At 37.9% G+C, this 27,062-nt stretch overlaps 1 protein-coding gene across 4 annotated transcripts in view; it reads left to right on the top strand.

The window, feature by feature from the left end:
- Positions 1-2,268, top strand: part of IL1R1 (interleukin 1 receptor type 1) — a 94,442-nt gene extending 92,174 nt beyond the window's left edge. For all 4 annotated transcript variants that reach the window (XM_021087129.2, XM_013995919.3, XM_013995920.3 and 1 more), the window contains exon 13: positions 103-2,268. In XM_021087129.2, the coding sequence (XP_020942788.1) occupies positions 103-518 (416 nt within the window). In that variant the 3' untranslated portion in view covers positions 519-2,268. The remainder of the gene's footprint in view (positions 1-102) is intronic.
- Positions 2,269-27,062: the final 24,794 nt, after the last annotated feature.

Below are 27,062 nucleotides of genomic sequence, written 5' to 3'. Positions count from 1 at the left end.
ACATAGGGGATGGGGTGAAAAGAACCTTGAGGGGATTTGGCTCTGTAGGAAATGATTATACAGTGAAAGTTTACTTACTATGCTGTGCTTTGTGTTTTTCAGGCATTGCTGAGGTTACTAATGAAAACATAAAGAAAAGCAGAAGACTGATTGTGATTTTGGTCCGAGAAACATCAGAATTCAGGTGGCTGGGGAATTCATCTCAAGAGCAGATAGCTATGTACAATGCTCTCATTCAGGAAGGAATTAAAGTTGTCCTGCTGGAGCTGGAGAAAATCCAAGACTATGAGAAAATGCCAGAATCCATAAAATTCATCAAGCAGAAACAGGGGGTCATACGCTGGTCAGGGGACATGACAGAGGGGGCACAGTCTGTGAACACGAGGTTCTGGAAGAAGCTCAGGTACCACATGCCAGCCCAACGACAGCCACCTTCATCCCAGCACCAGCTGCTGACCCCAGCCACTCAGCCGGACTTTATGGAGAAACAGCCAAGGGAGGTCCATGTGCCTCTCTGATAGTAGGGAAGCTTGGCCAAGAGTTCCTTGGTGACTCCTGTCTTTGGGCATTGTGGGCTGAACCAAATGTCGCTGACTTGTAAAGTCATACCACATACCTGGAGAGTCCTTATCCTTAAGGTCATCTGGAATCGGACATATTAATGGAACAGGATGTGGTGACAATAGCAGGCCAGGGCAATTCAGGGCAGAAAGCCTAGGAAGTGCATTAAAAAGGCAAAAAATGCCCTGTCTGAATGTTTGAACTACTGGGAAAAGGAACTGGGGCAGAAAACAAGAGGAATGAACATGCAGAAAATATTCACCACCTATAGACAGCTTTAGGAAGTCACCCTGGGAAGTCACACCTGAGGGCAGGGCTGTGACCCAGTCTGGGGATGGGCAGGGTCACTGGCCTTAAAGTGGCTTTGCTGGGCATTGCTTCAGGCAGAGTGAGACTAATACTGCCTGGAGGAAAGTAGAAGCATTCTTGGAGAATTTTCCATTTGCCTTGTGTTTTCCATACCCCTCAACAATGGGCAGTCATGTTCCAAAAATGGGATTTCATTTCACAGACCGTTAAAACTGTCATTTTCATGAACAAAGGGGTTCTCTAGGATGCTAAAGTTTGGAAGTAACTGTAGCTTTCTGCAGGAAAGAGTGAATTTCGAGAGCAAGAGTAGCAGAGAATTTGATGTACTCTTAATGCTTTCCCCTGGAAGAACCATTTGGTTCCACCTTATTCTTCAGCATTTTACTTGACTCGTCAGTTCTCTGGAAGGACAACTTCTAAGTCACCTCCTCTTTATACCATCACACATATGGTCCACAGATTGACCATCCCTCCTATGACGCTGCTCTGATTGCATCCTGCTTTTTCTAGAACACCTCCACAAGTTTCTCCGGCTCAGGAGCTAAAGCCCATGCTCCACCACCTTTTCCCATGTTCTCCCACTAGCATTTCACCACCGCCTCACACCCCCAATCCACCCATGCAGTTGGCCTCTCTCAGTTCTGCCATGTGAATCCCGAAGTTGTGTACCTCACACCTTCCCCCCAGAGCCCTTTCATATCTGCTGCTTCTTCCTGCCTCCTTTGACCAGAAATCCTCCTCTCATTTTCTCCACCTGACCAAAATTTTACCCCAGCTCACCTTCCCTGAGAAACTGCCCTGAGGCACCTGTTCTTCTCAGTCTGATAGTACTTACTCTTGGCTGTCACTTTATGAGAAGTTTGTTCTGTCTCCAGTTAGGAGACCTGCTCTCTGCAGGAGAGGCATGGGGGTGTCTCTTTGTTGGAGGTGCCTTCAGAAGTAATTTGCACATGTAACACATTTTATTGTTTAAAAATGTCCATGGATTATCTTAAATTTTTCAAAACCTTTTGTAAGCTCTTCCTTTCAGATCTTCCCCATGAATTACATTTTTACTGCATTATCTGATGGTAATTTTTTGGGGTCTAAGTGTTTAGGAAAAGTTTATGAATACAATGAAGTGTTTCACTTTGAGTTGTTAAAACTGGCTTATTGGAGTTTTTTCCTCCTTCTGCCTCTGTTTTGTTTTATGAAAGAAAGGGTATTGAGCCATTTTTTTCAATGACATTTTTGATAAATTATATTTGTACTGGTTAATGATGAAGGGTTTTTTAAAAACTTGTTTGTATAATTCTGCAGCAGAATATTTTTGTATCGTAAAGACACCAGATTCATGTACAGCACGTATCATTGATCAAGGGACTGTACTTATTTTCCAATAAAACTGTCAAAACCTGGTATTGACTCTTCTCCTTCAGATCTGTTTCTTTGCTGGCCCTCTTCTGATTTTATCTGCACAATCTCAGGTGGGATAGAAGGTGAGGACACCTGCCTGGGGAGATCAGAGGCCATTAGCCAACCAATGAGGGTTTGCACCCCCTTTGTAGTCTCAGCTGAACTCCATCTGTTTGCTTACTTCTTAAATGGATTGAAATGTAACTCTTATTAACATTTACCAATCCCCAAACGGATAAGGGAAATATCTATATAGAGTTTTACATTTTACAAAAGGTTTTATTTCTCTTCTCCTTTGACCCAAGTGGCTGGGCTCACAAAACAGACAGGTTTTTTGTCCAAATGCAAACTCTAATGCTCACAGACTCTAAGGATCACGGTGCCCTTTAGACTGCATCAGTGCCTCTTCTCACCTCATAGCCATTCTAAGACGCAGGTGTCTCTGTCAGTATCTGTAGAGGAGGGGAGGGAGCTCATTGCCTTCAAGTCTACAAGGCCAAGCATATGGCAGGTGCTCAGAATGGTAGCTTTTTCTCTAGCAATTCTATAAATAAACTTGGTTTACTCACATCATATTGGAATCTGAAAATAGAATGGATAGAGAAGCATGAAAGTGGCGATTGACACCAAAGGAGGGAGCAAAGCAGTGCAAAAATAAGGCCACAGTATAGAACAGGCAGGTGAGCTGGTGATGTGTGGAGATCAGGATCCCTGGTGCCCCCTCAGCCCAGGTGTTTCCCAGTCGCTGAGGGCTATACTGCCAACCCTAAACTTTAAAGGATGTTTAGTGGTCCAAAGAAAGAAAGAGAATTTGTTAAATGGATTCATAAGAGATTTTTCATTTTAAATGAAAAATTTTAAATGAAAGAATCTAAGTGGTCCTACGGTGGCTCAGTGGTTAAGGAACCTGACTAGCATCCATGAGGATGAGGGTTTGACCCCTGGCCTTGCTCAGTGGGTCAAGGATCTGGCATTGCCATAAGCTGTGGTGTGGTCACAGATGCATCAGATTCTGCATTGCTGTGGCTGTGGTGTAGGCTGGTGGCTGCAGCTCTGATTGGACCCCAGCCTGGGAACATCCATGTGCCACGAGTGCAGCCCTAAAAAGACCAAAAAAAAAAAAAAAAAAAAGCAAGAATCTAGGAAAATTGAGGAGTCAGCTATCCAGAAAACTTGCCTAGACAGAATATCTCTCAGTGGAATAATTCAGATAGATTTCACCATATTTTGGTTATTTTACCAGTTAATCTATTTTTAGTAAGTAGAAAAAAATCAGTGCTAAGAGCCATTAAGCCTTTTGTCATGAGAATTTTTATTCTTCTCTTTCATGATAAATTTTCTTCAGAGTATCTTTTATTCTTTTTCCTTTTTGTCTCTGGAATTATTTCTCAATTGGGGTGCCGTCTGGTGGAAAAAGACGTCAGTATAAGTTTCTGCTTATGCTGAGGTCTTTTTGAAACTAGTACTCAGCACTTGGTCATTTTGACCCTCCATTTTCTTATCTGTTAAGAAAAAAAGACTTCCCATATCTCAAGGTTTTAATGTGTGGAAATGCTACCGAGTCCAACCTCTTACTGCTTACTGCTTCACAGACCAATAAACTGAGAGACAAGGTGTTGGGGCAAGGCACAGTGAAATCCAGGAAATCCAGCAGACTGAGAAGATGGTGGACTTGTGTCCCAAAGAACTATCTTGCCTGAGTTAGAATTCAGGCTTCTTTTATACTAAAAGGGGAAGGTAAAGTTGAGCATTTCCTGGTTCCAGCCAGCCTCTGAAGGAGGGGATGTGTTAATTTCTTCCTTTGCTGTCTTTCACAAGTGGACCTGGTCAGGGTATTTCCTGTGAGCTAAACAATGGTATTTTAGCTTAACATGCATTACCTGGGAGGCAGGGTTCCCAGAGATGGGCCATCCTGTATAATTTAAGCTTATAGGCAATGTCCCTTTAGTGATTAACTTGTAATAGAATACAAAGTATCTTGCCTATTGCAACTCCCCACTGTCAATGTCCACTCCACAATCTTTTGAGGAAAGGGATGAAGACCACTCTGACTACTTCCTACTGAACAAGAGTGATGAATATTCCTTAGAATCTTTAGTCAGTAGTAAAATTCTCTGTTTTTAATCTACAACTATTTGAACCTGATGAAATCACTTAGCACTTTGTCTAATTTGTAACTGAACTTTGAGTTTTGGTTCCAGTTCCTGATACGTATACTCAATTTCTGTGCTATTTATTTGGACACAATTAAACAAATAGGTTGACACTTCTCCAACTATAATGAAACTACCTTCTACTTCAGTTGGATAGGAAGACCAGTGGGAGGCAAACTTATGAGCAGAGATTGGTATAGTGCCCAAAGTTTTAACATTATTGGCAACTGCTAGGTCTTTTAAGATTCTTTCCTCTGGTCAGACACCTGGAATGGCCAACCATATGATATTTCAGAGGAGCTTAATTTAAGCCTGCTTCTGGGGGCTACTGATCAATAGTAGGGTAATTGGCAAGGCCTTATCTCAAGTTAAATTAGTATTCATTTTCTCAATTTTTTCCTGTTGGTTGCAGTGGCTTAAACTGAAGGTTTTCAATGTATTCACCAGTCACTTACTATTAAATTTAAATGGAATAGACTTGTGGCTCCCAGGGGGAAAGGGGGGGAGTGGAAGGGATCGGGAGCTTGGGGTTATTGGATGCAAACTATTGCTCTTGGAATGGATTTACAATGAGATCCTGCTGTGTAGCATTGAGAACTATGTCTAGATACTTACATCGCAACACAACAATGGGAGGAAAAATATGTATACATGTATGTGTAGCTTGGTCCCCATGCTGTATAGTGGAAAAAAATTAAATGGACAGTTGAGAGTTTTGAGACCATTCTTCCACCACAGATAAAGACTGGGGTGGCAAGGAACATTTGGGACAAGATGGCAGTGTAGAAGGAACTTGAAGTCACTTCCTCCTTCAAGAACACCAGATTCACAAAAAAATGCTGAACAAACATTAGTAAAAAAGACTGGAAACTACCAAAAAAATTTCTACATTCAAAGACATAAAGAAGAAACCACAGCAAGATGGTAGGAAGGGTGGACTTACAACATAATCAAACCCTTACTACATGGGAAGGTGACTCACAAACTGCAGAATAACTGTAACACACAAGTTCTCCCACAGGAGTAATTCTGAGCTCAACATTAGGTTCCCCAGTCTAGGGGTCTGGCATTGAGAGGGGGAGCCCCCAGATCAATTGGCTTTGAAGGCCATTGGGGCTTGATTGCAGGAGCTCCACATGACAGAGGGAAACATACCACACTCATGGAGGATGCACACAGTCTTTGTGTGCACTTGTATGTATGGACTTATGTGCACCAGGACATAGGGAAAAGCAGTGACTTCATAAAACTGGGGCCAAGCCAATGTGCTGAACTTGGAGGTTGGCTGTCGCTCACTCTGAGGAAAGGTCACTTGCGGCAAAGGTATTGAGCCGTGTTCATAAATATGAGTTCTGCTAGATGCTGACACTTTGGCACCAAGACCTGTCCCCAACCAACAGCCTGTAGACTCCAGTGCTGGGTATCTCAGGCCATAAAACCAACAGGGTAGGCACACAGCCCACCCATCTATAGATAGCCTGCCCAAAGACTTTCTGAGCCTATAGCTACCTCAAGACAGGCCTCTTGACATACAACTTCTCACCAGAGGGCCAAGACCAAACTCCACTAACCACAGGCAGGCACTGGCCCCTCCCACCAGGAGTCCTACACAAGCTTTTAGACCAGCCTCACCCACCAGAGTGGGTGAAGAAACACTATATTGAAGAAACCTACAATTCCACAACCATGTGGAGCTGAATCCCCAAGCTCAGGTCAGCAACTATCCTCAGACCAGCTGGTGTCTTGAATTTGGGTGATGAGAGGAGAGTGTACTGCTGGGACACATAAGACATCCCCTAGAGAGGGCCACTTCTCAAGGCTGAGAAACAACTTTCCACGTACATAACAATACAAAGAGAAATTTAGAAAAAATGAGGTTGCAAAGGAATATGTTCAAGATGAGAAAGAAAATAAAATTCCTACAGAACAACTAAGTAAAGTGGAGATACCTGTGTTCAGAACAATGATCATAAAGATGATTACAGAGCTTGGGATAAGAATGGATGGACAGAGAAAGAAGCTATAAGAAATTTTTAACAAAGAGTTAGAAGATATGAAGAACATCCAGACAGAGTTGAAGAATATGATAAATGAAATGAGGAGTATATTTGAAGGAGTCAATAGCACAGTAAATGAGGCAGAAAAATGAATAAGTGAGCTGTAAGACAGAATGGGAGAAATCGCTGCCATGGAACAGAATAAAGAAAAAAAGAATGAAAAGAAATGAGAACACTGAGACATTATCAAATGCATAAACATTTGCATTATAGGGGTCCCAGAAGGGGAGGAGAGAGATATAAAGGCTCTGAGAAAATATCTGAAAAGACAATAGCTGAAAATTCCATAATGTGAGAAAGGAGATAGTCATCCAAGTCCAGAAATATACAGAATCCCATACAGGATTAACCCCAGGAGGAACAAGTCAAGACATATAGAAACTGATCTGACAAAAATTAAAAACAAAGAGAAAATATTAAAAACAAGGGATATTTTTGTTTTTATTGTTATCATTCTAGGAGGTGACTCAAAGAAGATATTGCTGCAATTTGTGTCAAAGAGCATTCTTATGTTTTCCTCTAGTGTTTTTATAGTATCTGGCATTACATTTAGGTATTTAATCCATTTTGAGTGTATTTTTGTGTATGCTGTTAGAGAGTGTGCTAGTTTTATTCTTTTGCATGTAATTATCCAGTTTTTTCCAGCACCACTTGTTGAAGAGACTGTCTTTTCTACATCATATGTTCTTGCCTCCTTTGTTGTATATTAGTTGACCATAGGTGCATGGCTTTCTGTCCTGTCCCACTGACCTACAGTTCTGTTTTTGTGTAAGTACCATGCTGTTTTCATGATTGTAGCTTTGTAGCATAGTATGAAGTCAGGAATCCTGCTTCCTCCAGTTCCATTTTTCTTTTTCAATATTGCTTTGGCTACTTGGTTTCTTTTGTGTGTTTCCACACAGATTTTAAAATATTTTGTTCTAGTTCTATGAATAATGTCATTGGTATTTTGATAGGGATTACACTGAATTTGTAGATTGCCTTGGGTAGTATAGTCATTTCCACAATATTGATTCTTCTACTCCAAGAGCATGGTAATTCCATCTGTTTATGTCATCTTTCATTCCTTTCACCAGCATCTTATAGCTTTTAGAGCAGAGGTCTTTTGTCCCTTTAGGTAGGTTTATTTCTAGGAATTTTATTCTTTTTGATGCCATCATAAATGGGATGGTTTCACCAATTTTTCTTTCTGATCATTCATTGTTAGTATATAGAAATGCAGCCGATTTGTGTGTTTTAAATTTGTATCCTGCAACTTTACAAAATTCGTTGATGAGATCCAAACAGTTTTCTGGTAGTATCTTAGGATTTTCTAAGTATAGCATCATGTCATCTACAAATGGTGATAGTTTTACTTCTTTTACAATTTAGTTTTATTTCTTTTTCTTCTCTGATTTCCATGGCTAGGACTTTAAAAACTACATTGAATAATGGCTCAAAGTGCACATCCTTGTCTTGTTCCTGATCTTAGAGGAAATTCTTTCAGTTTTTCACCACTGAGAATGATGTTAGGGAGTTCCCATTGTGATACAATAGAAATGAATCTGACAGTATCCATGAGGATTGGGATTTGATCCCTGGCTTTACTCAGTGGGTTGGTGATCTGGTGTTGCTGTAAGCTGTGGTGTAGGTCACAGATGAGCCTCTGATTCCATGTTAATATGGCATAAGCCAGAAGCTTAAGCTCTGATTCAACCCCTAACCTGGGAACTTCCTTATGCCATGGGTGTGGCACTAAAAAGAAAAAAAAAAAAAAATTTGGATTTGTCACATATGGCCTTTATTTTGTTGAGGTAGTTTCCCTTCTAGGCCCACTTTCTGGAGAGTTTTAATAATAAATGTGTGTTAAATTTTGTCAAAAGCTTTCCTGCTCTATAGAGATGATAGTGTGGTTTTTATTCTTCAGTTTGTTGACGTGGTGTATCATATTGATTGATTTGTGGATACTGAAGAATCCTTGAATCTCTAGGATAAATCCCATTTAATCATATACCATGATCAATACATAGTTGGATTTGGTCTGCTAATTATTTTGTTGAGGATTTATTTCATCTATGTACATGAGTGATATTGGCCTGTAATTTTCTTTTTTGTGTGGTATCTTTGCCTGGTTTTGGCACCAGGGTGATGGGGGGCTCATAGAATTATCTTGGGAGTGTTCCTTCCTCTTCAATGTTTTGGAAGAGTTTCAGCAAAATAGGTAGTAACTCTTCTCTGAATGTTTGAGAGAATTCAGCTGTGAGGCCATCAGATACAGGACTTTATTTTTTTTGGAAGATTTAAAATCACAGTTTCTATTTCAGTACTCATGATTGGCCTATTCATATTTTCTACTTATTCATGGTTCAGTCTTAGAAGGTTATACGATAAAAACAACAATAAACCAATGGGATCTAATTAAACTCAAAAGCTTTTGCACACCAAGGGAAACCATAAAAAAAAGGCAATGCACAGAGTGGGAGAAAATCTTTGAAAATGATGCAACTGACAATGGCTTATTCTCCAACATATGCAAACAACTGGTATAACTCAACAAAAAACAACCAAAAAGTAAACAATCCAATCAAAAAATGGGCGGAAGATTTAAACAAATATTTCTCCAAAGAAGACATACAGTAGGCATATGAAAAGATGCTGAACATCACTAATTATTAGAGAAATGCAGATCAAAACCACAATGAGGTAGCAACTCACATGGGTCAGAATGGCCATCATTAATAAATCTACAAATAGCATATGATGGAGAAATTGTAGAAAAAAGTGCACCTACACTGTTGGTATGACTACTATGGAAAACAATATGGTGACTCCTCAGAAAATTAAATATAGAACTACCATATGATCCAGATATTCCACTACTGGGCATATATCCAGAGAAAACTTTCATTCAAAAATACAGGTACCCATACATTCACAGCAGCACTATTCACAATAGCCAGGATATAGAAACAACCTAAATGTCCACTGACAGATGAATGGATTAAGAAGATGTGGTATATATACAAAATGGAATACTACTTAGCCATAAAAAAGAACAAAATAATGCCATTTGCAGCAACATGGATGGAACTAGAGACTCTCATGCTAAGTGAAGTAATTTGGAAAGACAAAGACAAAAACCATATAGCATCACTTATATATGGAATCTAATGTATGGCACAAATGAACTTTTCCACAGAAAAGAAACTCATGGACTTGGAGAACAGACTTGTGGTTGCCAAGGTGGAGGGTGAGGGAGCAGGATGGACTGGGGATATGGGGTTAATAGATGCAAACTATTGACTTTGTAATGGATAAGCAATAAGATCCTGCTATATAGCACTGGGAACTATATCAAATCAGGTATGATGCAGCATGATGGAGAATCATGTGAGAAAAATACTGTATACATATATATATATATTTGACTGGGTCACTTTGCTGTACAGTAGATAATTGACAGAACACTGTAAACCAACTATAATGGCAAAAATAAAAATCATTAAAAAAGATGTAGTACATATATGCAATGGAATACTACTCTGCCAGAAAAAGGGAATGATGCCATTTGTAGCAATATGGATGCATTTAGAGATTCTCATAATAAGTAAAGTAAGTCAGAAAGAGAAAGACAAACAACATGTGATACAACTTATATGTGAAATCTAAAATATGGCTCGGAGTTCCCACCGTGGCTCAGTGGTTAATGAATCCAACTAGGAACCATGAGGTTGCGAGTTTGATCCCTGGCCTTGCTCAGTGGGTTAAGGATCCGGCATTGCCCTCAGCTGTGGGGTAGATCGCAGATGCAGCTTGGATCCCGAGTTGCTGCGGCTCTGGTGTAGGCCAGTGGCTATAGCTCCAATTTGACCCCTAGCCTGGGAACCTCCATATGCTGCAGGAGTGGCCCAAGAAATGGCAACAAATAAATAAATAAATAAATACATAAATAAAATAAAATAAAATATGGCTCAAAGGAACCTATCAGCAAAACAGAAACAGACTCACAGACATAGAGAACAGAATTGTGGATTCCGAGGGAGAGTGGGGAAGGAGTGAGATTAAGTGTGAGTTTAGGGTAGGCAGATGAGAACTATACAATTAGATTAGATAAGCAATGAGATTCTACCGTATATCACAGGGAATTATATCCAATCTCTTGGGACAGAACAAGATGGAAGATAATTTTGAGAAACCGAATGAATATATGAATGAATGCTTGGGTCACTTTTCTCTACAGCAGAAATTGGCACAACATTATAAATCAACTACACTTCAATAAAAATATTATGCCATTAAATTTATTAGCACATAAAAATTCATAGATAGAAATCAATTTGATTTCTATAGTCTAACAATGAAAGATCAGAAAGACAAATTAAGGAAACCATCCCATTTACCATTGCACATCAAAAACAAAATGCCTAGGAGTAAACCTACCAAAATAAACAGAAGACCTGTACTCTGTCAACTATAAGATACTAATGAAATGGAATCAAAGATGACACAAATGGAAAGATATACCATGTTCTTGGAAGACTCAACATTGTCAAAATGACTATACTACCTAAAATGTTTTTAAATTTGTATGGAAACACAAAAGACCCCACACAGCCTAAGCAATTCTGAGAAAGAAAAATGGAGCTGGAGTACTCAGGCTCCTTGACTTTAGATAATACTACAAAGCTACAGTCATCAAAGCAGTATGGTACTGGCAAAAAAACAGAAACATAGATCAATGGAACAGGATAGAAATCTCCCAAATAAACCCATGTGCCCATGGCCAATTAATCTATGACAAAGGAGGCAACAACATACAGTGGAAGAAAGATAGTCTCTTCCATAAATGATGCTGGGAAAACTGGACAGCTACATGCAAAATAATGAATTTGGAACCTTCTACAATACTATACACAAAAATAAACTCATAATGGATTGAAAATCTAAAGAAGACTGAATACTATAAAACTCTTAGAGGAAAATGTAGGCAGAACACTCTCTGATGTAAACCATAGGAATATCTTCTCAGATACACCTCTAGAGTAATGACAATAAAAAAGAAAAATAAAAAAATTGGACCTAATTACAAAAAAAGAGTAAAAACAACAAAGGAAAAGCAAAAAGTAACCTACAGGTGAATCTCCACAAGGTCATCAGCTGATTTTTTTTTTAGCAGAAATCTGCGTGCCAGAAGGGAGTGGCACAATGTACTTAAAAGTGATGAATGGGTAAAACCTACAATCAAAAATACTCTATCTGAAGCCTTTCCTCCAAATTTTATGGAGAAAGCAAAGGTTTGCAGATAAGCAAAAGCTAAAGGAATTCTGCAGTGCCAAGCCACATTTATAACAAAAATTTAAGGAAATTCCTAATCAAAAAGTATAGGCCGCAAGTAGAAAAAAGAAAATTGTGACATGTGAAGTCTTTCTGGTAAAGCAAAGATACAGTAAGTATAGGAAATGGTTCATATACAAATAGGATATCGAAAGCAGTAATTATGAGAGAAGTAGAAATTCGATATTTAAAATACACTTGAAATTAAAAGATCAGCAACTTAAAACAATCATATATATTGTTTGCTATATTGAAACCTCATGCTAACTGTAAAACAGAAATCTATAGTAGCTATACATACAAAAAAGAAAAAGGAATCCAAACAACACCAAATACAGTCATCAAATCACAAGAGAACAAATGACAAAAAGTCCTTCAAAAACAAATCCAAAACAATTAAGAAAATGGTAGTAAGAATACACATATCAATAATTATCTTAAATATAAACAAATTAAATGCTCCATTTAAAAAAAAGACTGGCTGATTAAAAAAATGACCTCTACATATATACTGTCTACAAGAGACTGACTTCAGATCTAGAGAAACACATAAACTGTTAAGTGCAGGGATGGAAAAAATTATTCCACACAAATGGAAATTTTTTTAAAAAGGCTGATTTAGCTTCACTTATATCATCAACTTTATTATTATTATTATTGTTATTATTTTGCTTTTTAGGTCTGCATCTGTGGCATATGGAAGTTCCCAGGCTAGGGGTTGACTCAGAGCTACAGCTGCCAGCCTACACCACAGCCAGAGCAACACAGGATCTGAACTTTGTCTGTGATCTACACCATAACTCACAGAAATGCCCAATCCTTAACACACTAAGCAAGGCCAGAGATTGAACCTGAAGCCTCATGGATACTAGTTGGGATCATTACCATCGAGCCACAATGAGAACTTATATATCATCAATTTTAAAATAAAGACTGTTACAAGAGTCAAAGAAGGACACTACATAATGATCAAGGGATCAATTCAAGAAGATATAACAATTAAAATTTATATGCACCCAATATAGAAGCATCTAAATATATAAGGCCAATCTTAACAGATATAAAGGATACAATGACAATAGCGTAAAAACAGTAGGGGACTTTAACACCCCATATCAATGGACAGATTATCCAGAGTGAAAATCAATAAAGAAACACTGGCCTTAAATGAGACATTAGACCAGACGAAGTTATATTTATAAAGCATTCCATATGAAAGCAACACGATACACATTCTTTTCAAATGCATATGGAACATTCTCCAGGATAGATCACACACTACATCACAAAGAAATTCCCAGTCAATTTCAGAAAACTGAAATCACATCACCCATCTTTTCTGACCATGATGCTATTAAATTAGAAAAAAAACCCCACAAAAACATAAACAAGTGGAGGATCAACAACATAATAAACAACCAATGGATCACTGAAGGAATCAGAGAAAATTAAAAATACCTAGAGACAAATGAAAATGAAAACATGACAATCCAAAACCTATGCAACACAGCAAAAGCATTTCTATGAGGGAAGTTATAGCAACACAAGCTTATTTTAGGAGGCAAAGAAAATCTCCAATAAACAACCTAACCTTATACCCAAAGCAACTAGATAAAGGAGAACAAACAAAATACAAAATAAGTAGAATAAAGAAATTATAAAGTTCAGAGCAGAAATCAATGAAATAGAGACTAAGAAAATAGAAAAGTTCAATGAAACTAAAAGGTAGTTCTTTGAAAAGATAAAATTGATAAAACTCTAGCCAGACTCAGATAAAAAGGAGAGGATCCAGATAAATGAAATCACAAATTTAAAAGTGTAAGTTACAACTGACATCACAGAAAAACAGAGGACCATAAGAGACTAGTACAAGAAACTCTATGCCAGTAAAACAGACAATCTAGAAGAAATGGACACGATCTCTCAAGACTGAACCAAGAAGAAATAAAAAGCCTGAACAAACCCATTACCAGTACTGAAATTAAATCTGAGATTTAAAAACTTCCACAAACAGAAGTCCAGGACCAGATGGCTTCACAGGCAAATTCTACCAAATATTTAGAGAAAAGTTAACATTTATCCTTCTGAAACTATTCCAAGAAATTGTAGAGAAAGAAACATTCCTAAACTAACTCTATAAGTCCAAAATTACCCTGATATAAAACCAGACAAAGATATCATAAAAAAGAAAATTACAGTCCAGTATCACTGGTAACATACATGCAACTATATTTAAGAAAATTCTAGCAAACCAAATCCTATAGTACACTAAAAGAATCATACACAATGATAAAGTGTGATTTATCCCCAGGATGCAAAATTTTTCAATATTTGCAAACCAGTCAGCATGGTACATCACATTAACAAATTGAATAATTAAAATCATATTATCATACCAATGGATGCAGAAAAAGCTTTTGATAAAATTCAACACCCATTTACAATACAAACTCTCCAGAAAGAGGGCATAAAGGGAATCTACCTCAACATAATAAAGGCCATATATGACAAACCCACAGCTAACATTATACTCAACAGGGAAAAGGTGAAAACATTTCCTCTAAGATTATGATCAAGACAAGGATGCCCACCCTCATCACTTTTATTCAACATAGTTTTGAAAGTTCTTGATACAGTAATAAAAAAAAAAGAAATGAAAGGAATCCAAAGTGGAAAAGAAAGAAAACTGTCACTGCTTGCAGATGACAAAATACTATGCATAGAAAATCCTAAAGACACTACCAGAAAACTACTAGAGCTCATTGGTGAATTTTATATCACTGCAGGATAAAATTTTAACACAAAGAAATTGGTTGCATTTCTGACAATTATAGGTTGGAAAGAGAAATTAAGAAAACCATCTCATTTATCATAACATCAAAAAGAATAAAATACTTAGGAAGAAGCCTATCTAAAGGGAACAAAAAGCTTATAATCTGAAAAGTCAAAGGGGCTAATTAAAAAAATCAAAGATGACACAAACAGATGGAAAGATATACTGTGTTTTTGGATTCAAAAAAATCAATATTTTATAAATGACAATACAACCCAAGGCACTCTATATATTCCATGCAACCCCTAACAGATTACCAATGGAATTTTTTCACAGAACTAGAACAAAAATTAAAAAAAAATATGTATGGAAACATAAAAGACCAAATAACCAAAGCAATCTGGACAAATAAAAACACAGCTGGAAGAACCTCTTTCCTTGACTCAGACTACTACGAAGCTACAATAATCCAAAGAGTAAGGTACTGGCACAAAAGAGGCATATAGGTTAGTGGAACAGGATAGAAAGCCTGCAAATTAGCTCACACATCTGTGGTCAATTAATCCCCAAAATCTAAGAACATACAACAGACAAATCATGGTCTCTTCAGGAAGTGGTGCTGGGAAAACTGGACAGCTATATGCAAAAGGATGAAATAAAGACATTCTCTAACACCACGCACAAAAATAATCTCAAAATGGACTAAAGACCTAATGTGAGACTGAATACTATAAAATTCCTAGAGGACAGCAAAGGCAGAACACACTTTGACCTGAATCGCTACAATATCCTCTTGGATTAATCTTCTAGAATAATGTAAATAAAAATACGTAAATGGGACCTAATTAAATTTTTTAAAAAAGTTTTTGTATAGCAAAGTAAATCATAAAGTAATAAGGCAACTTATCAAATGGGAGAAAAATTTCCAAATATGTGATCAACAAGGATTACTCTCCAAAATATACAAACAGTTTATACAGCTCTATATAAAAAACCCAACAACCAAACAAAAAATGGGCCAAATATCCAAATAGACATTTGTCCAAAGAAGACATGCAGATGGCTGGCAGGCACATAAAAAAATGCCCAACATCACTAATTATTAGAGCAATGTAAATCAAAACTACAATGAGTTATCACCTCATACCTGTCAGAAAGGCCGTTATCAAAAAGTTTACATATATCAAATTCTGGAGAGGTTGTAGAGAAAAAGAATCCTCCTACACTGTTAATAGGAATATGAAATGGTATAGCCACTATGGAGAACAGTATGGAGGTACCTTAAAAAACGAAAAAATAATGTTACCATATGATACTGCAGTGTGACTCCTGGACATATTTGGAGAGAAACATAATTGAAAACGATACATACACCTCAAAATTCATTGCAACACTATTCACAATAGTCAAGACATGGAAGCAACCTAAATGTCCATTGACAGATAAATGGATAAAGAAGATGTGGTTCATAGTTCTATAAAAGATCAATGATTATAATAGTATCAATATGGGAAGAAGCAACGAGAAGGAATTATTTTTCTTTGTCCATAACAGAGTAGTAAGACAGAAGGTCCAGAGATTTTTGGCTACTGTTAAGAAGGTCAAGTCTATCAATAACAGCACATCGAGTGGCCTACTAACAAAACCCTTGCCTGGCATAGCAATGAACTATCATAGCACCATGGGATGAGATGTTCATAAAATGCCTGCCAAATTATTGGTGAATTTATGATCATGAGGGAGCCCTACCAACTAAAAATTGGCACTTGCCATTAGCCTCTACAAGGATTAAGACATAAGCCACTGCAGTCACAAACTTTCAACATACCCTGAAAGGAGTTATGCATTGAGATCAGGAATGAAAAACTCAGTGCTCTGAGAAAAAACTGGCAGAACAGGCTTTTATATAGTTAAGCCTTTTTAAAAGAAGATTTTATGTATCTAAATTCTAGCATCTCCTCATATTTAAAAAAGCTAAAATCCCTAATGATGACATTTTCTTTGACCATTAAGAGACAAATACATTTGAAAGCCAAAATGGTGTAACTGAGATTCAGACATTCAAGGTAAAACTGAGTGGTCCTTGTTGATGTGATTTCAGACTTGCTCCTGTACTGCCAAGAACTTTACTCTCCTGAGCTGTGTCAGATTCAGACATCATGAGATATTCTCAAAGCAGTGTCTTCTGGTGAAACTGAGCTATGGTTTCCTCTGTCAAATTTATAATTAACATCTCTACCCAAAATGCTACTCCTTTTCATGTTCTGTACCTGTTTCTCCTCATGATTGAAGAGTATCTAAGAAAAGGAGAGATTGGAACCAATCAGAATCCTGTGCTTCCCCAACCCTCTGCAAGGGCAAAGGCCCCTCCATGTCTCCTGACTCTTGTTGATAGAAAAGTTGAAATCTCCCAGGCTTCCCTGAGTCACAGAAAAGTGGGTACAAGCAGCTAATGATTAGGACATCAGAGTCACAGATTGTTTCTGCTACATATTCCTAAGTTGTTTTACAGATACTATAATTGTCACCATAAGGAACCATTAACCCCATGATGATTAGACTTCATCCATGATATAATCTGCTTCATTTCGAACAGTATTGAGTCTATGGCTAGCACAATTCCAAGAATCAGCCTTAAGAAAATTATATTAACACTATTGCTCATAATAATCTATATCTTTGTGGACATCAAAATAATTGCATTTTGTTCCACCTGTATGTGTAAATGAGCAAATACAATTGTCAAGAAATAGATGATACAGTGTCTACATCTTCTACTCTAAGAGTATGGCACACCATGTCAGCATAAAGATGTTACAGAAGACCAACCTTCACCAGTAATCCCACAGAAATGGAATGATGTTCTGACAAGTAGGGATCTGTATGCAGATGTGGCAGTGACGTGTTTTCTGCAGGAGGCACTCTTTTGTCTTGTCACTAACCTTGAGCCAAGAACCCTGATGCTCAATTCATCTCTAGTCCTCATATACTTTTAAGATCTTTTGACCACAGCATGCCTTGCCTAATCTGTTGGTTCTTTCCCATAGATAAAAGTGGAAGTACATGGTGCACAGGGTCGCAAGGAAACCCTGCCTAAACCCCCTTGTGGGGATCCAGCAGATACTCATGCCACACACTGTTACAATAAAGTATCAGCTTTTTCACACTCACGGGTATATGAATGTAATCAAATCCTTAATCAAAATGTGCTTTAGAGGACATTTCTTTAGGTATATTTTAAATATTCTCCATTTTCAAAGACAGTAGTTCAAGACAAACAAAACACAAATAGCATATATGAGTGCTAGCATCCAAAGAAGCAAATGAGAGGCTCCAATCAGGATGGTGGAATAGAAGGACGTGGAGCAAGTATATAAAAATACATCTACATGTGGAACAATTCTCTCAGAATGCCTACTGAATTCTGGTGGAAGATCTCAGACACCCACAAGTGCATATAAAATCTCCTTGTAATCAGGTAGGGCAAAAGAAAAAAGAAGGAAGCAGGATAGGACCTCAGGCCTGTGAAAGAGGAAATGTTCCTATCACCTGAAGAGCCCAATCACTGGCAGGGAGATCAGCCAGAATAGAAAGGGAACTTCAGAGGCAGATGAACAGTGTGGCAAGGCAAGCAGCAAATCTGTAGTATGCAGAACAGAGAGAGACTATCTACAGAGGATTTTTGCTACCTCACTGCCATGCCCAGTCCAGGACACATACCTGCTGGTATGTGAGGGGACTGGGTGCTGGAACTCAGGCTTCAGAGGACAGACTTGGGGAGTGGACTAGGGTTGGCTTCACAGAGACAGACTGAAGGGGCTGGAGTGTGGTACAGGCTATGACTGAGGGTGTACCCCCAAAGAAGCCCAAGCCCACCATAGAAGCAAAGTACCATTGTTAAAGGGCAAAAAGTGCAGATGACATGATACTATACATAGAAAACCCTAAGTACTCAACCCAAAAACTGCTTGAACTGATTAATAAATTCAGCAAAGTAGCAGGATATAAGATTAACATTCAGAAGTCAGTTGCATTTCTGTATACCAGCAATGAAATTTTAGAAAAGGAATACAAAAATACGATACCTTTTAAAATTGCACCTCACAAAATCAAATACCTCGGAATAAACCTGACCAAAGAGGTAAAGGACCTATATGCCGAGAACTATAAAACTTTAATCAAAGAAATCAAAGAAGATGTAAAGAAATGGAAAGATATTCCATGTTCCTGGATTGGAAAAATCAATATTGTGAAAATGGCCATACTACCCAAAGCAATCTACAGATTCAATGCAATCCCTATCAAATTACCCATGACATTGTTCACAGAACTAGAACAAACAATTCAAACATTTATATGGAACAACAAAAGACCCAGAATCGCCAAAGCAATCCTGAGAAACAAAAACCAAGCAGGAGGCATAACTCTCCCAGACTTCAAGAAATACTACAAAGCCACAGTCATCAACACAGTGTGGTACTGGTATCAAAACAGACAGACAGACAAATGGAACAGAAGAGAGAACCTGGAATTAAACCCTGACACCTATGGTCAATTAATCTTTGACAAGGGAGGCAAGAACATCAAATGGGAAAAAGAAAGTCTATTCAGCAAGCATTGCTGGGAAACCTGGACAGCAACATGCAAAGCAATGAAACTAGAACACATCCTCACACCAGGCACAAAAATAAACTCCAAATGGCTGAAAGACTTAAACATACGACAGGACACCATCAAACTCCTAGAAGAAAACATAGGCAAAACCCTCTCTGACATCAACATCATGAATATTTTCTCAGGTCAGTCTCCCAAAGCAATAGAAATTAGAGCAAAAATAAACCCATGGGACCTCATCAAACTGAAAAGCTTTTGCATAACAAAGGAAACCCAAAAGGAAAACAAAAAGACAACTTACAGAATGGGAGAAAATAGTTTCAAATGATGCAACTGACAAGGGCTTAATCTCTAGAATATATAAGCAACTTATACAATTCAACAGCAAAAAAGCCAATCAACCAATGGAAAAATGGGCAAAAGACCTGAATAGACATTTCTCCAAAGAAGATGTACAGATGGCCAGCAAACACATGAAAAAATGCTCAACATCTTTGATTATAAGAGAAATGCAAATCAAAACTACCATGAGATACCACCACCTCACACCAGTCAGAATGGCCATCATCAATAAATCCACAAATAACAAGTGCTGGAGGGGCTGTGGAGAAAAGGGAACCCTCCTGCACTGTTGGTGGGAATGTCAACTGGTACAGCCACTATGGAGAACAGTTTGGAGATACCTTAGAAATCTATACATAGAACTTCCATATGACCCCACAATCCCACTCTTGGGCATCTATCCGGACAAAACTCTACTTAAAAGAGACACATGCACCTGAATGTTCACTGCAGCACTATTCACAATAGCCAGGACATGGAAACAACCCAAATGTCCATCGACAGATGATTGGATTCGGAAGATGTGGTATATATACGCAATGGAATTCTACTCAGCCATAAAAAGAATGACATAATGCCATTTGCAGCAACATGGATGGAACTAGAGAATCTCATACTGAGTGAAATGAGCCAGAAAGACAAAGACAAATACCATATGATATCACTTATAACTGGAATCTAATATCCAGCACAAATGAACATCTCCTCAGAAAAGATAATCATGGACTTGGAGAAAAGACTTGTGGCTGCCTGATGGAAGAGGGAGGGAGTGGGAGGGATCGGGAGCTTGGGCTTATCAGACACAACTTAGAATAGATTTACAAGGAGATCCTGCTGAGTAGCATTGAGAACTTTGTCTAGATACTCATGTTGCAACAGAACAAAGGGTGGGGAAAAATGTAATTGTAATGTATACATGTAAGGATAACTTGATCCCCTTGCTGTACAGTGGGAAAAAAAGGGAGGGGCACAAAAGGGTGGGTGGGGCTCAACATGGACGCCTCACTCTTGGCATGTTCATAGACAGCTTGTACTACCTTTGAGGTTCCACTTCTAATGGAAGAGTGGAGGGAGGGGCGGGGACCACCAGAGCAAACTCTTTCTCAATGCCACCTCCACTGGGAGGAGCTCTGGGAGCATGAAAATACTGGGGGTTACTGATATATGGATGAAGAACTAAAATTAGAGCTGAGCCCCAGGGAAAGCAGGGATGGAAAGCTGAACCCTTGCTCCACAGCTGTGTAAAATGTGGATTTATGCCACTACCACCAGATTTATAAACTCAGTGCCTGTGGAAAATCTGAATGGACAATGGGTGCTTCCATAGTTGGATGAGTCCAGCCTTAGTAGCTGTGGGCTTTGTGGGCACATGCATATGTGGCGGTAGGGCCAGGGTCTGGGCTGCTTCTATAGCTCTCACGGTGTGTTCAAGTAGGCAACTACTGCAGTCCTGGTACCTGACATCCATGGATTGTGCCTATGGACCTGCACTGGTGGCTTTGTAAATGCACTTCCTGAGGAACACCAGGGCCAGCTGTCTGTGTTCCCAACAAAGAAGGCATGCCCAAATGCAGTGCTAAAAACTGTGCTTTGTGAGCCCACAAAGCAAATGACAGGTGATACCACAGAGCTCATTTTCTGGTGAACAGCTCATGAGTAGGAATATTCAGTGGTTCCATGCACAGTAGAATGCTCCAATACTGCTTACCTCACACTGAAGCTTAAAAATGAATCTGGGGGCTTCTACTTCAACAACTTGGGAGCAGACCCTTCTCTGACAGTGCTGTGACAACTACAGAATTAAGAGGAGGCCCCATTCAACATCCAGTGTAAGCACAGAGCATCCACACCACCTATCAAGGGGATGATGGCTAGCACATACTGAGGAAATATGCAGCAGGAATCCATATTACAAACAACCCTTGCAACAAAATATTGAAGGCACATAGGATACACAGGGATGCTCCCATATAAAAACAGCCTGCCAAGACCACAGTATATAATGGTTTCTCCTAAACTCATATAGTAGGAGAAATATAAGTAAAATATATAGATGAACCAATCCCAATTAAAAGATCAAGAGAATTTCTCTGAAAGAGCAAACAATGACACATACCTCTTATGTCTAATACATACTAAGTTCAAAAAGGAGATAATAAAAATTCTAAAGGAATTAAGAGGAGCTATTGATAGAAATGCAGATTACTGTAAAAGGAAATAGAAATTATAAAGAGGAATGAAGAAAACATAAAAATCTCATTGACAAGACAGAAGGCAAGATAAAGGCAAAAAAATAGCAGACTGAATAATGCAGAAGACTAAGTCATCAAAAAGATATAATAATGGAAATCGCCCAATAAGAACAGCAGACAGAAAGCCAAATGTCTAAGGCAGCAAGAGAAAAACAAGGGAAACCTCATAAGTCCATCAGTATATTTCTCTACAGAAATGTTGCAGGCCACAAGGGAGTGGCAAGACATATTCAAAGTCCTGAAAAGGAAAAACATGCAGCCTAGGATACTGTACCAGCAAGACTATCATTTTATTTTATTTTATTTTTTGTCTTTTTACCATTTCTTGGGCCACTTCCGTGGCATATGGAGGTTCCCAGGCTAGGGATCTAATCGGAGCTGTAGCTGCCAGCCTATGCCAGAGCCACAGCAATGCGGGATCTGAGCTGCGTCTGCAACCTACACGACAGCTCAGGGCAACGCCAGGTCCTTAACCCACTGCAAGGCCAGGGATCAAACCTGCAACCTCATGGTTCTTAGTCGGATTTGTTAACCACTGCGCCATGACGGGAACTCCAAGAGCTTCATTTTTAAAAGAAGGAGAGAGAGAAACCACTTTTCGTACAAGCAAAAACTTAAAGAATATTTTAGTTTTAGGCAATGCTAAACATAGTCTAAAAGAAATATGGTAAGATCGTCTCTACATAGAAAAGTAGCAAGTACCTATAGGAAAGAACAAAGCACAATCAGAAAATAAATCACTTAAATAAGCCAGTATACAGATTAAAAAGTCTGTCAAAGTAATGATAAACACAATGAAGAGGAAAATGTAAAAGAGGACATCAAAATAATAAACCGTGTGGGAGGAGAGTAAGAAAATGTAGAATTTTTTTCTTTAAATGTGTTGAGCCTATGTGAGTACCACCCTAAAAATAGATTCTGGGAGGGGTTAACATTATTGAAAAATAGAGTAACTACAAATCAAAAACAAATAGATTCATGCAAACCAAAACCAATCCAAACCAAACCATAATACAGAAGAATATCATCAAACCACAAAAGGCAAAACAAAAAGAAAGGAATAAAGAAGAAATACAAAATCAATAGGAAACAGGATTAAATTGGCAATAAATATATGTTTATTAATAATTACCTTAAATATCAATGGATTAAATGTTTCAAACAGAAGACATTGAATGGACATTGAAAAGAGAGGACCCAAACAAATAAAAGAAGAAATGAAAGTGGATAATTCACAACTGTAATCACAGAAATACAAATAACCATAAGAAAATAATATAAACAATTACATGACAACGTATTAGACAGCCTAGAAGAAATGAACAAGTTTCTAGAAACATATACCCCACCAAAACTGAATAAAGATAAAGATAATTTGAATAGGCTGATCACTAGAAGTAAAATAGAACCAGTGCCCAAGCACAAGATGGAGTCATTTGGGAATTTCACCCAACCAAGAACTTGTACTGATCCTTCTCAAATTTCTCCAAAAGAATGAAGAGGAGGGAATACTCCCGAAGACATGCTATGAAGCTACCATCACCTGGATATCAAAACCAGACAAAGAAAGTATCAAAATAGAAAATTACAAACATACAGACCAATGGAACAAAATAGAGAACCCAGAAATTAACCCAGACACCTATGGTCAATTAATCTTCAAGAAAGGAGGCAAGAATATAAAATGGGAAAAAGTATTTTCAGCAAGTGGTGCTAGGAAAACTGGACAGCTGCATGTAAATCAATGAAACTAGAACATACCCTCACACAATGCACAAAAATAAACTTAAAATGGCTTAAAGACTTAAACTTAAGACAAGACACCATAAAACTCCTAAAAGAGAACATAGGCAAAACATCTTCTGATGTCAATCATACAAATATTTTCTTAGGTCAGTCTCTCAAGGCAACAGAAATAAAAACAAAAATAAACCAATGGGACTTAATTAAACTTACAAGATTTTGTACAGCAAAAGATACCATAAAAAACCAAAAAGACAACCTATGGAATGGGAGAAAAGAGTTTTAAACAATGCAACTGCCAAGGGCTTAATCTCTAAAACATACCAACAACTTTAAAAAATTATCAGCAAACCCCTCCCCCAAACCAAAAAACAACCCAATTGAAAAATGGGCAAAATTGGCATTTCTCCAAAGAAGACATATAGATGTCCATCAGGCACTTGAAAAAAATGCTCAAGATCACTAATTATTAGAGAAATGCAAATCAAAACTACAATGAGGTACCACCTCACACTGCTCAGAATGGCCATCATTAACAAGTCAACAAATAAATGCTGGAGAGGGTGTGGAGAAAGGGTACCCTCCTTCACTGTTGGTGAGAATGTAAATTGGTACAACCACTATGGAAAACAATATGGAGGTTCCTCAGAAAACTAAATTTAGAACTACCATATGATCCAGAAATCTCACTACAGGGTATATATCTGGACGGATATTTCCTTGAAAAAGATACATGCACTTGTATGTTCATTGCAGCACTATTCACCATAGCTAAGACATGGAAACAACCTAATGTCCACTGACATATGAATGGATTAATAAGAGGTATACACAATGGAATACTACTTAGCCATAAAAAAGAACAAAATAATGCCTTTTGCAGCAACATGGATGGAACTAAAGAATCTCATACTAAGTATGGTACTGGCACAGAAACAAACATATCGATAAATGGAACAGAATATAGAGCCCCCAAATAAACCCACAAACCATCAGTCAAGTAATCTTCAACAAAGGAGATAAGACTATATAATGGGGAAAAGACTGTCTCTTCAGCAAGGGTGCTGGGAAAGTTGGACAGCTGCATGTAAATCAATGAAGATATAACACACACACACACTCACAACACATGCAAAAATAAAGTCAAAATTGCTTAAAGGCTAAATAGAAGACATGAAACCATAAAACTCTTAGAAAAGAACACAGGCAAAACATTCTCAATCCATTCATCTGTCAATGGACATTTGGATTTTTTCCATGTCTTAGCTATGGTGAATAGTGTTGCAATTAACATACGGGTGAATGTATCTTTTTGAATGAAAGTTTTGTCCAGATATATGCCTAGGATATGAGATTGCTGGGTCATATGGTAGTTCCAAGGGTAGTTCTAAATTTAGTTTTCTGAGGAACCTCCATATTGTTTTCCATAGTGGTTGTACCAATTTACATTCTCACCAACAGTGAAGGAGGGTACCCTTTCTCCACACCCTCTCCAGCATTTATTTGTTGACTTGTTAATGATGGCCATTCTGAGCAGTGTGAGGTGGTACCTCATTGTAGTTTTGATTTGCATTTCTCTAATAATTAGTGATCTTGAGCATTTTTTTCAAGTGCCTGATGGACATCTATATGTCTTTGAAAAAAATGTCTGTTAGGTCTTCTGTCGTTTTTGAATTGAGTTGTGTTTTTTTTTGTTGTGCGAGTTGTTTGTATATTTTGATGACACCCTTGTCGGTTGCACTGTTTGCAAAGATTTCTTCCCATTATGCGGCTTTTTTTTTTTCATTTTTAAAAATGGTTTCCTTTGCTGTCCAAAAGCTTTTGAGTTTAGTTAGGTCCCTTTGGTTTATTTTTGCCTTTACTGTTTTTATTCTATGAGGTGGATCACATAAGATGTTGCTGTGATTTATGTCAAAGAGCATTCTGCCTATGTTTTACTTTAGGAGTTTTATAGTATATGGCCAAACTTTGGTTTCATTTATCTTCTCTATTTTTTTCTTTGTCTCTATGTCGTTAATTTCTGTTATAATTTTTATGATTTCCTTCCTTCTACTAATTTTGGGCTTTGTCTGTTCTTCCTTTTCTAGTTGCTTTAGAGGTGAGTTTAGCTCATTTATTTGAGAGTTTTCTTCTTTCCTGAGATAAGATTGTGTTGCTATTAACTTCCCTCTCAGGACTGCTTTTGCTGTGTCCCATAGATTTTGCATTATTGTATCTTCATTGACATTTGTCTCAAGTATCTTTTGATTTCCTTTTTTTCAATGATCCATTAGTTGTTTAGTAGCATAATGTTTAGCTTCTAGGAGTTTATGTTTTTTTGCTGTTTTCTTTTTTTTTTCTTTTTAGGGCTGCACCTGTGGCATATGGAAGTTTCCAGGCTAGGGGTCAAATTTGAGCTCCAGCTGCCAACCTATGGCACAGCCACAGCCACACCAGATCTGCCAGATCCTTAACCTACGGAGTGAGGCCAGGGATAGAACTGGCATCCTCATGGATACTAGTCAGGTTCATTACCACTGGGCCACCATGGGAACTCCTTTTTTTCTGCTTGTAGTTGATTTCTAGTCTCATAGTATTGTGGTCAGAGAAAACGCTTGAAATAATTTCAATTTTAAAATATTTACCTGTGCCTTTCCCAGATAGGCTGTTTGCACATTGCCACAGGGAATGTGTGCCAGCAGGCCTCTTGCAGCTGTCTTGGCACAAAATAAATCACAATTGATATGGCAGAAATTTTTTAAAAAGCTAATAGAACACAATAAATAATTACTTGCCAATAGGTTAAACCACTGGGGGAAAATGGGCCAGTTTCTAGAAAAATACTACCCATAAAAACTGAACCAAGGTGATATAACTAATTTGAACAGACTGATCAGGAGAAGTAAAATACAATTTGTAATAATAATAATAATTAAAAAAACTTCCTGCAAATCAAACTCCAGGACCTGATGGCTTCATGGGCATATTCAAACTAGGACATAGAGAACTTAAAGTATACTTTTCAAATACTTCAATATATTGAAAAGAGAATGATCCCAAAGATCCTATGAAGCCACCATCACTTTGATAACCCAAACTGGAAAAGCACTACCAAAAAACAACTTAAAGGCAAATTATCTTTGATGAATACAGATGCCAGATCTCTCAACACAATTTGAGCAAACCAAATCCAACAACACATAAAAAAGTTCATACACCACGACCAGGTGGGATTCATCCCAAGTTCAGCATTCACCCACTTATCAATGTAATACACCACATGAACAAAAGGAATGGAAAAATCACATCCGTTCATGAGAAAAACTCTTACCAATGTGGGTACAGAGGGAACTTTACTCAACACAATGAAAGCCATTTATGACTGACAACAAATCTAACACCCAATGGAAAAAAAATGAAAAGCCTTCATGCTAAAATCTGGTACAAGACAAGGATACCCACTCTGGCCACTTCTATTCCATATAGAATTGGACATCCTCCTCAAAACAATCAGACAAGAAAAAGAAATCTAAGTTATCCAAATTGTAAAGGAAGAGGTAAAATTGTCATT

The sequence above is a fragment of the Sus scrofa genome, chromosome 3 (assembly GCF_054392235.1).
Source record: "Sus scrofa isolate SSC_HxYL_T2T_F1_AM1 chromosome 3, Sscrofa_HxYL_maternal_Yorkshire_Landrace_v2.0, whole genome shotgun sequence".
NCBI classification, from domain to species: Eukaryota; Metazoa; Chordata; class Mammalia; order Artiodactyla; family Suidae; genus Sus; species Sus scrofa.
This window is presented reverse-complemented; position numbering and strand designations above follow the sequence as displayed.